Here is a 14,419-nt window from a genome sequence, read left to right as displayed (position 1 = left end):
CTTGGGGTCCCTTCCAACTCTCCAATTCTATGATTCTCTGATTGTGTGCCAAGGCACCAGAGCCACAAAGTTCCTAGAAGAACGATAAAACACACTGACGCTAAATATTTTGGTTTATGGGTTCAAATAGGCCACAACGTCATTGGTTACAGATGTGAGCAGTTTGGCTTAGGCATTGGGGTGAGCCAGGCTATACATTGACTCCTGCCCATCTGCAGGGAGTCCACTGAAGGGTAAACCACTGCTAGGGGGTGCCCTATGACTTACATCAAATAGGGGCACCCCAAGGGGTTCCCATAGGAGCTGTGGCATGGCCCTAGTCCATGCCCAGGCTTCAGACAGTAGGTCACACCACAGACCCCTTTAACAGGATACCCTTACTGAGGAGGGGCAGGCGAAGGCAGCAACAAAGGCTTGCCCAATGTGCTGGCTGGCCATGGCAGGATTAAATTGCCCGTGGGATGCCCACTCTGCCAGCTAATTGGCTGGCGCGGTCCCACGGCACTGCTGGCACGTTCGGCTGTGACACAGGAGAGAGGTGGCATGCCTCCTTCCCCTTGTCTAGGAAACCATTGAGTCCCGGCTGCGTGGCCCCAATGCTGCCCACCAGATAAAAGGTGAGCGGACTTCTATGATCATGGCTACTGGCCATCGGTAGTGTCACCCTCCATAAGAGGTAGGCATAGAGACAGTCATGTGGCAAAAGCAGCCCCTGGAACTACTGGCAAATGCAGCTGGTACTGATATAATATCAGTGAATATAGTTTGTGAAAAGGCATTTAATGAAACAAAACATCACAATTTTTGCCTCAGCCCCCGCACAGCTCAAATTACAAACAGCTACTCTGTGGACGCCAGGAAAACTTGCGGTTAATTAAGTGATTCTGTCTTGTTTAGACAGATGGAGTGAGATAATTGTGAGAAGATGCTTAAAATGAAATAATGTCAGCAGGTTTAATAATGGGACTGGGGCGGGGAAACTACTTGGGCTCGAAATAAGATTGTTCAGTTTCATGCCTGAGACCTCAGTAGACCAAGCAACACTTCCCTGCAAAAGGAAGCTGGAAGGTGTCATTTAGCTAGGGATGAGCTGGGCTGCTAGTTCCATTCACATTTCAGCCTGTTGCTCAGTCATAAGAACGTTAAGAAGAGCCCAGCTAGAACAGACCTGTGGCCCATCTAGTCCAGTATCCTGTTCTCACAGGCCTGTGGGAAACCTTTTTATGTTAAATACATTCTGTTTACACACTTTAAAACTCAGGCTCTATATGTCTCTTTTATGTAAAGTACATTTTTGGTGCGTACTTTTGGCACGCTAAAATTTTATTGCGAAGCCCGAAGAGCATAATGCAACTGGGAGTTCTTTTCGTATCCACAAGCAAATTCAGGAGCATTGGATTGGGTCAGTCCACTGTGAAAAGGGGGGACTAGATCAATGCACACACCCCCAATCTCTACTTCTAGCAGACCTTAATAACAAACTCGCTGGACAAGCATTTGCCTAATTTGCTTGCATTCAGCATGTTCCATTCTTTCTTGGGCAGAAATTAATTTCCAAAATGACATTCAGCTTGATAAGTCTCCCTCACTTTCACCCGCTACAGATATTCTCAAGAGCCTTTATTGGGTTACAGTGAATTGTCTCTTGTAAAACACATTCAGCTCAGACGAATTTTCATGTAACACTGTGAATACAATGGGAGGAAGAGAAGGGGGATGGTGCCTATTGTTATTTCTAAGTGCTTAGAGATGGACTCTGAGTACACGCTTAGGAAGAACCTGAAACAAAGCATATGCTCCGTGGGGAGGGGGCAGGATCCACTTCTACTTCTGCAGATATAAGAAGACATCAGATTCTATTCTGATCCATGTTCATCATGTGCAATGCTGCTTCCATTCTGCTGCAGTTTGGCTCTCAACTGTTGCTTTCCTCATTGTCCACTGTGGCACAATTTAGCATTACTGATTACATTATAATAATCATAATTGATTATTTATACCCCGCCCATCTGGCTGGGTCTCCCCAGCCACTCTGGGCACCTTCCAACAAAATATAAAAATACAGTAATCTGTCAAACATTAAAAGCTTCCCTAAACAGGGCTGCCTTCAGATGTCTTCTAAAAGTCAGATAGTAGTTTATTTCTTTGACATCTGATGGGGGGGGGCAATCCACAGGGCGGGTGCCACTACCGAGAAGGCCCTCTACCTGGTTCCCTGTAACTTGGCATCCTGCAGTGAGGGAACTGCCAGAAGGCCCTTGGCACTGGACCTCAGTGTCCGGGCAGAATGATGGGAGTGGAGATGCTCCTTCAGGTATACTAGACCGAGGCCATTTAGGGGTTTAAAGATCAGCACCAACACTTTGAATTGTGCTCAGAAATGTACTGGGAGCCAATGTAGGTCTTTCAAGACCGGTGTTATGTGGACTCGGCAGCTGCTCCCCATCACCAATCTAGCTGCTGCATTCTGGATTAGTTGTAGTTTCCGGGTCACCTTCAAAGGTAGCCCCACATAGAGCTCATTGCAGTAGCCCAAGCAAGAGATAACCAGAGCATGCACCGCTCTGGCGAGACAGTCCATGGGCAGGTAGGGTCTCAGCCTGCATACCAGATGGAACTGGTAGACAGCTGCCCTGGACACAGAATTGACCTGCGCCTCCATGGACAGCTGTGAGTCCAAAATGACTCCCAGGCTGCACACATGGTCCTTCCAGCACAGTTGCCCCATTCAGGACCAGGGAGTCCCCCACACCTGCTTGCCTCCTGTTAATTACATAATGGTTATGCTATTCTACAACATTCCTTTCAATGCAGATGCTGAATTGTTGCTTCTTTCAAATAAAGTATTATCTTCCCTCACTGGCATCTCTCCCAAGCAGGCACTCAGGACCCTCAGTTTTTGTGTCTGGGAGAAGCACGGGTCTCTAAAACAAAACAAAACAAAACACAAAACAAAACAAAACATGGTTTTCTTGAATATGTGAGAGCCCTCTTCCTTCGTCTTTATGGTGCCAGCACATCTGCACTGGGGGAATGATTATAGCCAGCAAAAGAAAAGGAAACGAGAGTGTCAAAAGATAGATGAGAGGAGGAGGGAGGAGGAATGGTTTGAGAGACTATGTTCATAGTAAATGAGAGAATTACAAGGAAGGCAGTAAAACTGTGGAAATGGAGAATATAATGATCAGAAGAGTGGGTGGAAAGAGCAAAACTCCAGAACAAGAAACGCAGGTCTGGAAGTGATAAAGAGAACAATAGACTGGAAGCAAAATAATATTACTTGGGTAGATGAAGTATCAACAAGGATAAGGATCTGAATTTAAGGGTTGTTGTTTTTTTAAAGAACCAGATTCATTGGCAAAAAAATTTTAAGCAGATCAGCAACCCCATGGCTTGTGTACGTGTCTCTGTGGACGTCCTCCTAGCTGAATGTTGGGCAGCTGTTTTCCCTAGCCCTCGATTCCAGACGTCCTTGCACTCCTCTTGCTAGTATTTCTAATTAATTGGTTATTCTTCCCATCAGTTTTGTTGTTGTTTCCCAGAAGGGACCAACATCTGACTAAACCTTAAAAACAATTTGGGGTAACCCTATAGATCTCAGGCCTAAATCTGGCCAATAGTCCTTCCAGACTAGCATTTGCAGGAATTCTCTAGACTTGCTGGATCAGGCCAGAGTTAGTCCAGCATCCTGTTCTCTCAGGGACCAGCCAGATGCCCGTGGGAAGCCCAAAAGCGGGATTTGAGTGTTAACATCTGCAAAGAATGGGCAGCATTTTCACTCTTGTGTAAATACCGAAAGCACCGCCTTTACGAGCTTGGCTCCTTGTTTTTACGATACGCTCCTTGCTGCTCGGTGGGCCTTTTATTTCTTTTGGTAGCTCTTCTTTCGCCCTGTAAAAACAATAGATGTTCCCATTCTCTCACATTTGAGAAAAGCAACCTGGGGTCGTAATAGGTGAGAAAAAATTCTAAGAGGCAGAATGTTTGCAAGAGGTGCCATAGTCAATATTATAGCAGGCAGCAGAGCACAAAGCAGGTAGCCTAAATAATATATTGTAACTTTAAAGGCCAGGTGCAGGCTTCCACCTGAACGTGCAACTTCTGAAAGTAAGTAGGTGGGGGGCAGTGGCACACAGCCAACCCTGCCCATAGCATCCTTGTGTGTTGATCCTCTTTCCAGTTCTTGACATTGCCTGTGTTGTATGGGGAAGGCCTGCAGGAGCCTTCCACTCACGTTGGCTTGAATGTGAGTAGACTCTTCTGCACATCGGCGGGTAGCCTCCCCCATCTGAAGCCCTCCAGATGTTCTGGGCTGCATCTCCCATCAGCCCCAGCTAGCACAGCTGCATCGGTAGTGGCTGGTGGGAGCTGCAGTCTGAAGCATCCATTGGGGGGAACCGATACAAAAAGGGGGCACGGAAATTCAACTGAAATTGGCCGAAAGCTAAAATTAAACAGTGACATTGGACATTGGTCCAAGAAATGAGTTTTGGTTTGGCTAATAAAATTTCCCAGGGGATTTTTGCACTTCTTGACAAGACATTTAAGCCAAATTTGGCATGTTCAGCTCACCTTAAATATCTATTGTAAGGAAAGGCAAAGGCATTCCCATAGATTTAGTGGAGGCTTAAACAAAAAACCAAACATCTAGGACAGGCATAGGCAAACTCTGCCCCTCCAGATGTTTGGGACTACAGTTCCCTTCATCCCTGACCACTGGTCCTGTTAGCTAGGGATGATGGGAATTGTAGTCACAAATATTTGGAGGGCCAGAGTTTGTCTATGCCTGAACTAGGATCAACTTTGTGGCCGTAAGAACATGTAGAAAGGGCTATCTTGTAGTCTGACTCATGCTGGTAAGTCATGATGGTAGATCTGAGTATTTTAACTTTCTGTGAGTTGTTGTATCTGATAATTCTTGCTATTTTCTTTCTGACGACAAACAGGTTACTTAAAGGCATGGAACCAAAAAAGTATTTGAGCTTTTTGTCGAAATCTAAGTATGAGGGGTTATGGTTTTGAGAACAATGGCTGCCGTCCTATACCCACTTACCTGAGCATAAACCACATTGAACTCAAAGGGTCTTGCTACTGAGTAGATAGACATGTCTGAATTAAAAAGCAAATCCTCTCTGATGAAGGGCATGGGCTGAAGTTTGCTCCAATGAATGGACACAGTGACAAAGTCGATGTGATCCCTTCAGTCCCTAGAGTTCAGGCAAACTGTAGGACAGAGTCATAGATTTGTAGGCCTGGAAGGGACCAGAAGTGCCTTCTGCAATGCAGATGACCTCAACCCCTTCTATCCTTCCAAGGAGATAACATTGCTCCCCCCCCCATCTGTTAAATGTAGTTCTGGCGATACACAACTGTAAAATTTAATTTCACCCTAAAGACATTAAAGCAAAGATTATGGGATAATGCACACAGTGACTTGTGATCTCGATCACACGCAGTCTGTAGTCCGCTGGCAGTAGGAGTACAATATGGGCATGTCTTTAAGTTAACATCCTACATTAAAAACCTGACAGTACCAAACTATTGAAGGCTTTTCACCAAAGCCAGACGAAACGTCTTTCCTTCTGCAGTGTTGGATGGCAGGTTGAGAGGAGTTCCCTACCAAGACAGACTTTGTTCATGAGCTCAAGACATCGATTCCATAAAACATATTTTGTTGCCCTGTGCAAAATATGAGCAAGCCAGGGCTGAACTGATATTACCCTTGCTGGTACCTTTCACGGGAAAATCAGAGGCTCACTATGTCAGGTTCCTATTGGAAGACCGGACAAATGCTAGAATATTAGCAGTGGCAAAGTTTTTGTCGTGGTTGCAAGAACCAATGATCCCTATATTCTGAACAAAACGCTTGTTTAACCTGGAGGTAGGCTGTATGAATTGTGTATTGCTTTGTAACGATTTGTTGGGTCTCTGGACCGTAATAAAGATTGAATTTACGAGTTCCTGCTTTACCCTGTATAAATGTTTCTTTCATCATCTACCTACAGCGAGTCCCACCAAGCCTGGGCGAGGAGGATACCCGAGTACAGACGAAGTGGTCCGGGAATCCAGCAGCACTACTGGCATGGTGGTTGGGATTGTGGCGGCAGCTGCTCTGTGCATCCTCATCCTCCTCTATGCCATGTACAAGTACAGGAACCGGGATGAAGGCTCCTATCATGTCGACGAGAGTCGAAACTACATCAGTAACTCAGCACAGTCCAACGGGGCTGTGATTAAAGAGAAGCAGCCCAACAGCTCAAAGAGCTCCAACAAAAATAAGAAAAACAAGGATAAGGAGTACTACGTCTGATCCCGACAGCTGAGGAGAAAGAACAATTGTATAGGAATAGTCTTCATTTTATCTGAGACATAAAAAAAAAAAAACAACCGAAAACTTATTTACTTTACTTTTTATGAAGCACATACAAAGTTTAAAAAAAAAAGAAAAAACGGGAAAAAAGAACACAGGGAATGCAATCAGAAAGGAAAGACTTTTTTAAAAAATATAAAAAAGAACCAAGGGAAGGAAACAAAATGAAATAAGCATTTCATAACTCTTGTTTCGCTGAAATAGGAGTCAATAAATCCCCTTACATTCACAGTGTTTTCATTTACTCTGCCGTCTTTTCGTTGCTGGAATGTTTCTGAAGATGATGTTGGTACCACCACACACTCATAAGGCAAGGAGTATTACTGCAAAAACATCACCCAGCACACCACAAAATATAATGAACTGAAACAAACAAACAAACAAAAGTTGAAATCTCTCTCTCTCACACACACACACACACACACATACACATACACACAACACACAAAAAGAAGCTACCTATCAGTCTGGATTTAGCCAAAGTGCTAGCGCTTTTCTGAGGAGTAAGTTAGTCTTATTGCCTGAGAAGACTTTTGCGGTTCTACACGAGCGCTCGATGAGCAAAACGAAACCTCGAAACTGAATTTTGCCACCCAGAGCAACGAAGCAACGACTGGAGCTTTGGTTTGAAGCGAAGCGCTGGCTTTTCTGAATAAACCACATTTTAAAAAAAGAAGAAGAAAACACTTTAAAGAGGAAAAAAAAAAGCCCCTTTCTGGTTGTGAGGAAAACAGTATAGCGGCCTTATTTTCGAAAAAAAAACAATAAACAAACAAAAGAAGTGAAATATAAGGCTTATTTTCACACACCACTAACAAACAAACCTGAGGGCATAGATGCAATCATTGGGGGGAAATTCATGCACGCTTAATATGTTATTACATATGTTTATATTTAAAAAAACACATCTATATGTGCTTTCTGGACTGTGATAAGTGATGTTTTCTAGCCTGTTGTATAGAAAATGCAAACTATATCTGCTCTTCAACCATTTTTGGTAAACTCAATGTTCTAAGTGTTGCTAGGTATAGAACGTTTTAAGACATCTGGAGCAACCAACATTTCTGTTTACTTTTGCAGCCATGAGAAACTGCCACGATTTTTCTTACCCCTCCTGATTCTTTCTTTCTTTCTTTCTTTCTTTCTTTCTTTCTTTCTTTCTTTCTTTCTTTCTTTCGGTTTGCTTTTGGTTTTCACCTACAGTGTAGTGAATATACTACGAGGGAAAGTGTATGAATGTATATAAGAGTCAGCTAATTTTCTTCTTAACCTGTACAGTCTTTCTCTCTCTCTCTCTCTTTTTCTGTTGCAGTTCAGTTTTTCGTAGTTTGTATGAAAGAAGTGGATTTAGAAAGCAAATATATATAGATATAAACATTTTCTTCTCCAATTGCCTATCCACTCCCAGGATACATCAGCAAAACCAATCAGAAATCATGTGAATTTGCCCCGCCCCAAATTATGCGCCACACAAGTCCTGGCGATTGAAGTGACCTTTGCACTCCAGTTCACATGACATCATTGGCCAGTATGTTTGGCTGTTCCCACAGGTAGTGAAGGTTGAATTCTGCAGAATACTTGGTCCAAAACTCTTTTCCCATTATATGGCGTTTGCCCGGCTTTTGGTATATAACCACTACAGTGTTGGATGGTCAGAGAATTCAGAAGTCTGCCTTTAAATTAGCTCCTCTCACTCAGACTTCCCTCAGTTATGGAAAGCAAAAATGATTAAAAACTGCATGCAAAACAAGATTCCAAGTTGCATATTTTTTGTCAAACGAAGGAGTTGTTCTTTTAATTTACCACTTCTGTTTTGTTACCGTAAAACCTTTATCCCCATCTTTCATCTGAGCTGGATCGTAAAACGAAATTTCCTTTTCTACTAAGCTCAGCCGGTACATTGGTTTGGTAATAAACATACTTTCAGTTTCTTTCAGTTGATATGCGTGGAAACATTTAATGCCTTTTGGTTAAAGATCTATGCCATAGATCTGCATTCCCCCAACCACCCTTGGTTTCATTTCATTAAAACGACTGCTCTGTTGGGTTCCCAACAATAAGTCATTGTGTAACATCTCACTTAGTGAGAGAGATACAAGAGGAATATATTAGGCCGAAAGACATGAGCTCAGTAGAGAATCAGCTGTATCTTGGAAGGCCTCCTGTGATGAGTATGATTGTTCGCACTTTACAGACAGGAAGAAGGAATTTAAAATTAGCTTTAACCAGCAAGGCACCTTATCTTCTTGTACGCTGCTCACTGCCACTGGGGAGAAACACTGGGAAATGGAGGCGCTTTCAGTCTTCAACAGAGCAATACTGTCAGAAAATAAAAAAAAAAGTCACGGTATTGCCGCTCTTAAAAGTTGCCAAATGATTTGATTCATGCTGTATATGTCAAGGACTTTTCATTTTTTTGGTGATGCTTGTGAATTTCTGAAGGCTACACATAGCATTCGAGTTAACATAAGGAAAAAATAGTTGGTCCAATCACCCCCCTCATGTGCCACCATTGTGAATTACCTTTGCTGAGGGCAGGGCAAGGAATGAGGACAGCCACGAACCGTTGGGGAAATCTGGTGTTGGTATCCAAAGTTAAACAAGCCAAAAATAAGTGAATAAATGAGTGTTGGGTTTCCGTGGCAGTAAGGCCACATGGAAGGGGATAGAGATTCTAAGCTTGGGCTTTTCCACCAGTGCTGAATGGCGAGGTGCTTTTGTGACTTCATGTATTGACTCTGTTAACTCACCTAACTTTGTCAGATTGTTGGTCCCTCACCCCCAAGCAATTAACACAGTTACTTTAAGTAATAAGTGATAGGGGATTGCTATTTCTAGCAAAGGTGATTTGAAGCTGTTTTCTGGGGAGTTACTCCTGTTCTTCCTTGTTGATTTTGTGATTTTTTTAAATAACGAACAAAAGAAGTGTTTGCATTTATCAAATGTTGCAGTAGCTATATTAAAACAATTTTCTCTTTTCAAAATGCATAACAAATACATTAATCCCATCTCTATAATAATCTAATTTGTTTGACTAAGGCTGCAATCTTATGCACACTTAACGGGGAGTGAAGTCCCATTGATATTGATGGACCTTCTCCTGAGTAAAGATGCCTAGGATTGTGCTGTGATGAGATGGCTTCGGGTTGTTTTTTTTATTACTGTATTGTGTTGCCTTTTTTTAACAATACACTAAAATAATGTGTGAAATTATTCATTCCCAAGATATCAAAAAGAGGTCAGAAGCCCTTAACCTTATAGTGCTTTCTGTGATAGATATTTACAATTTTTTTTATTTGTTGCAAGGCCAATTTATCCATTATTGGAAATGCTAAGCAAGTGGAATTTACCGTTTTGTTAATAAAATGTTTCTTAATACAGTTGCTGGCTCATTATTTCCTCACCCCTTTCTGTGGTTTGTATACTATTGCTGCCACCATTCAGCATGTCTTTGACTCTGATTAGATGCTAGGCCCCACACCATCTCCCATAGGTTCCGCCCTTCAACTCAACATGGGGACACAGAGCCACAACTTTATGTCATCTCTGACTGCTCAAAATGAAGCTCATGAATCAGTGTCAATTGTGGCTGGATCCCATTGTTCCTGGTAGGGCAGAAGGCAGGGAGGCCAACAGTAGGTGGCGCCAGAGCCAATGATGGGCAGAGCTGACCAGTTCTAGTTTTCTCCCCCATCCTGCTCCCTGCTGAGTTCTACAATGGCAACATCTGAGACTTAGGAGGAAAAAGCAGTGCCACCCCCTGAACAGGTTGTAAGTAAGAAAACAGGTATGGGTGGGGGCTGACTGAGGTCGGTGCTTTATTTGCCCTCCACTGCTTTGTAGGCATCCAAGTAGTGCACATAAATATCTGGATCAGTGCAACAGTCAGCAGTACTTCTAGGGTTTGTGCATGGGATATATTCCCTGTTCAGTATTTTGAACTCAGTCATGGGTCGGCAAACTAAGGCCGGCAGGCCAGATCAGGCCCAATTGCCTTCTGAATCCTGCCCTCGGATGGTCCAGAAATCGCCGCGTGGATCGCCAGCGCGTGCGTTCTTTCCCTCACCCTCCCTCTCCCTCACGTGGTGGCGGCGCTAGCGCCTCCTCCCTCCCTCCTCCTGGCTTCTCCTTGCCCTGCCTAGAGGAGGAAGGGGGCTGGGCTTTGTTGGTGCCAGCAGCAGCAGCAGTGCTCGAGCAGCCGCCATTTTAAGCAGCCCCTCTCCGGAGCCCTTTCGCATGCCACTCATTGTCCCTCTGCCGTCACCGCAGCCCCTGCCGCTCGCAAGACACAGGTAAGCAGCCACCAGGGCTCATGGTCCTCTTGCATCATTTTGTTCCTTCAAAATATAGTCCAGCCTCCCACAAGGTCTGAGGGACAGTGGACCGGCCCCCTGCTGAAAAAGTTTGCTGACCCCTGAACTAAATGGTCTGTTATTCCAACCAGAGCTGGCCCTACCATTAGGCAGAGTGAAGCAGTCACTTCAGGCCACATTCTGGGGGATGCGGGTAAGTAGGATCCCCTCAGCCACGTGGTACCACATGGCTTGTGATGTGCTCTCTAACCCCACCTGCTGCCCTCAGGTATTGTGGAGGATAATGTCCCATTGCTCGTGTTGCAGTAAGATTCACCTGCTTCTCCACATGGCTACTGTACATGGGATGGAATGGGATGGGAGGGTGCCATCTTGTCCTTTGCCTCAGGCAGCAAAACATCTTCAGCCAGCCCTGATTCCAACGCTTACCAGGGTAGCCCTAAAAATAATATTCCCCTCAGGGTCACTATTCTGTTTGAGTTGTATGTATTGTGAGGACTCTCAGTGTTCCAACCAATGACGTAGGAGGGTGCTTGAATGTGCTCCCAATTAAAACCCAGCTGTTTCCTTTGCCCTCGATGGTCATAAACTTGGGCACACGAAGGCTTACTTTGATGTTTCCATTGCAGCAGCTTTCACTGGTGAGTGGGTGTTTCAACTGAAAAGTGGATTGCCTCTTCAGGAGAGCTGCTTTCACACGTGAGTAGCTTTGTGATGGAAGGAGGCAACAAATGCATAGATGAGTGGATGGAAAGAGCCATGGTAAGCTATCAGTTCTGGTTGATTTGTTCTTTGAGAGCTGTCCTTGTTATTAGCCCACAGCAACTACATGAGAGGATGCTTGAAAGAAATTCCTAATGAAAATTCAACTGGGACATCACACGGTCATCATGACACCTTAAGTGTTTCTAATAAAAAAAAATAGTCTTAGGTATTGAAAGCATTCAAATTAACTCCTAGAGATCATATTGGTGCACATGAAAGGATGTGGTCTGACATTTGCGGGGGAAGGGCTGTAGTTCAGCAGTAGAGTGCCTGCTCTCCATGTAGATGCTCCCGGGTTCAATACTTGGCATCTCCAGGCAGGGCTTGGAGAGGTACCCCTTCTGAATAAATGGAGAGCCATGACCAGTCAGTGGGAGCGCCACTGGAGCAGATGGACCAATGGCTTGGCTCAATGCAAGGCAGCTGCCTTGCCAAATGCAAGGTGGTTCTTTTAAAATGAGATTCAGAAGCAATACAAAACACAAGGGAGTGAGAAGATTAAAGGTTATATTATAAAACAGCAAGCAATATATACATACCAAGCATGCACTGCAATCTGCCACTTGGAAGCCCTCCAGAAGTGGCGAAGTGACTCCCCCAGGTTGCACGGCCCCCGCGGCTGATCAGTCCGCTCATGAGCTTCTCCAAAACCCTGCCCCAAACCATCTGATTTATAGCTAGCTAGCTAGATAGCCCATGTGGCTTGCCTGATTGGCTACGTGCAGACATACCTTACTGGCTACATGCAGATTATTCATTAGCCATCCTGTCCCAATGCCTTACTTTCTCCAGACAATGTTCAACATCAAAGAAGGTACCCCAGTACTATTGCTTCCTTCCAACAGATTAGGACATTAAAGGCTGTTCTCAGCCATCAAAGAGCTTAACAAGAGATAGGGAAATGGAAGGAACAGGGGGCAGGAAGGATTACCATGTCCAGATCACTTACTGCTTGAAATATAAATATCTTCCGGATAGACTGCCCATACAGCAGCTTGATGATGATGTTGATAATTTGTACCCCGTCCATCTGACTGGGTGGCCCAGCCACAATGGGCGCCTTTCAATATATATAAAAACATAACAAAACCTTAAACCTTAAAAAGCTTCCCTATACAGGACTGCCTTCAGATGGTTATATAATTACTCATCTCCTTGATATCTGAAGGGAGGGCGTTCCACAGGGTGGGTGCCACTACCGAGAAGGCCCTCTGCCTTGTTCCCTGTAGCTTCACTTCTTGCAGTGAGGGAACCACCAGAAGTCTCTCGGTGCTGGATCTCAGTGTCCAGGCTGAAAGATGGGGATGGAGATGCTCCTTCAGGTATGCTCCTGGGTTCTTACATACACAGTTATGTTTGGCCTAAGCTGTGGAAGGTTTTATAGGTTATAACCAACACCTTGAACCAGTAGAGAACATGGTATCAGTTCAGAAGCTGGAGCACTATTGTATTCCCTTTGACCACCCTCCATCAGGAGAGCTGTTTGCTTCAGCATGCCCACCTATTAACATAAATTCAGATCTATTCATTTTAAATCCATCTTGGCCTGCATAGGCAAAGAAACCAGCTGCTTTCCCCCACTACACATTCAGCTGTGAAGCCTGTATGTATCTTGTTGACCAGGACTTATTCTGTGGTTTGTGTGTGTGTAGAGCTTATTTCTTAACAATGTCACCAGACTAGAATACACTTAGGATCAGCAACCCTTTTATTCGCTGCAGAGATATTATCCACAGCACTGTTCAGCCCAAATTTTCTAGGCATGCTATGTGTAGGATGTAGTTTGGCTTCTCGAGTGGAATTGACTTGGTGGAAATCAGGAATGGAGGACCTTTCTACCATTCTCAGCTCAAGGGCCACGTTCTCTTCTGGACAACCTTCAGGAGAGCGGGAACGTGAGCATGGCGGGCAGGGCAGGAAGCAAAAATGGGCAGAGCAAGGAATATAAATGAATATAAATTTTTGCCTTGGTGTGGTAAGCTGGTTTCTACACTCACATGTCTCCATCCAGGTAAGTAAGAGGTGCTTTCGGCCTTCCAGTAGACATTCCAGCCAGGCAAAAGCATCCCAGGAAGGTGAAAGGTATGGAGAGAGGATATGGCTTGAGTAAAGTCCTGAGGTCCACTCAGAGAAACCTGGAGGGCCACACTTGCCTGCGCCCAAGGGCTGAGGCCAGATGTGGATTCTGGGCACAGAGCCTTGGGGGCACTGCAGGGGGCACCGCACCTATGATGTAGAATGGCTTAGTTCGTGCCTTGGCTAAAAATGATTTGCATTGGCTTGCGTATGCTAACCACCATAAAGCCATTTTGAGGAAAGAACTATTCAACTGTGTTTATTTTCTTCAACCCCCCCCCCCCCCGGATTTACACAGATCAAAATCACAGCAGTGGAAACACAGTGAGTGCACATGTCCTAAGTGAGTGTGAACATATACTAAGCTTAACTCAGCTCAGACCTGTAGAAATTAATGAACACTGATTAGGCCTAACCATTTCGATTGGTGTTTTCTGACTAAAATGCAGCAGAAAACCACCACCACCTTATTGTGTACACATGTACACATTTTTGCATGGAATTCTACCCAATGTAACTTTTTTGTTTCCTTTGAAAAGCAATTTGCCCTAATATAATGCATTTGTGTAGGGACGTGGGTGGCACTGTGGTCTAAACCACAGAGCCTAGGACTTGCCGATCAGAAGCTTGGTGGTTCGAATCCCCACGACAGGGTGAGCTCCCGTTGTTCGGTCCCAGCTCCTGAAAACCTAGCAGTTCGAAAGCACATAACGTGCAAGTAGATAAATAGGTACTGCTCTGGCGGGAAGGTAAATGGCGTTTCCGTGCGCTGCTCTGGTTCACCAGAAGCGGCTTAGTCATGCTGGCCACATGACTTGGAAGCTGTACGCCGGCTCCCTCGGCCAGTAAAGGGAGATGAGCACCGCAACCCCAGAGTCGTCCATGACTGGACCTA

The 14,419-nt window shown here is 44.6% G+C and overlaps 1 protein-coding gene across 50 annotated transcripts in view; it reads left to right on the top strand.

Annotated features, from left to right (window-relative positions):
• NRXN1 (neurexin 1) overlaps positions 1–9,750 on the top strand; it is a 986,669-nt gene extending 976,919 nt beyond the window's left edge. For all 50 annotated transcript variants that reach the window (XM_083604813.1, XM_083604810.1, XM_083604804.1 and 47 more), the window contains one exon: positions 6,006–9,750. In XM_083604813.1, coding sequence (XP_083460939.1) covers positions 6,006–6,310 — 305 coding nt within the window. In that variant the 3' untranslated portion in view covers positions 6,311–9,750. The remainder of the gene's footprint in view (positions 1–6,005) is intronic.
• The last annotated feature ends 4,669 nt before the right edge of the window (positions 9,751–14,419 follow it).

Source organism: Podarcis filfolensis (genome assembly GCF_964270895.1).
Source record: "Podarcis filfolensis genome assembly, chromosome: 3".
Classification (NCBI taxonomy): Eukaryota; Metazoa; Chordata; class Lepidosauria; order Squamata; family Lacertidae; genus Podarcis; species Podarcis filfolensis.
The sequence above is the reverse complement of the archived record's forward strand: the minus strand, read 5'-3'. Positions and strand labels throughout refer to the sequence as shown.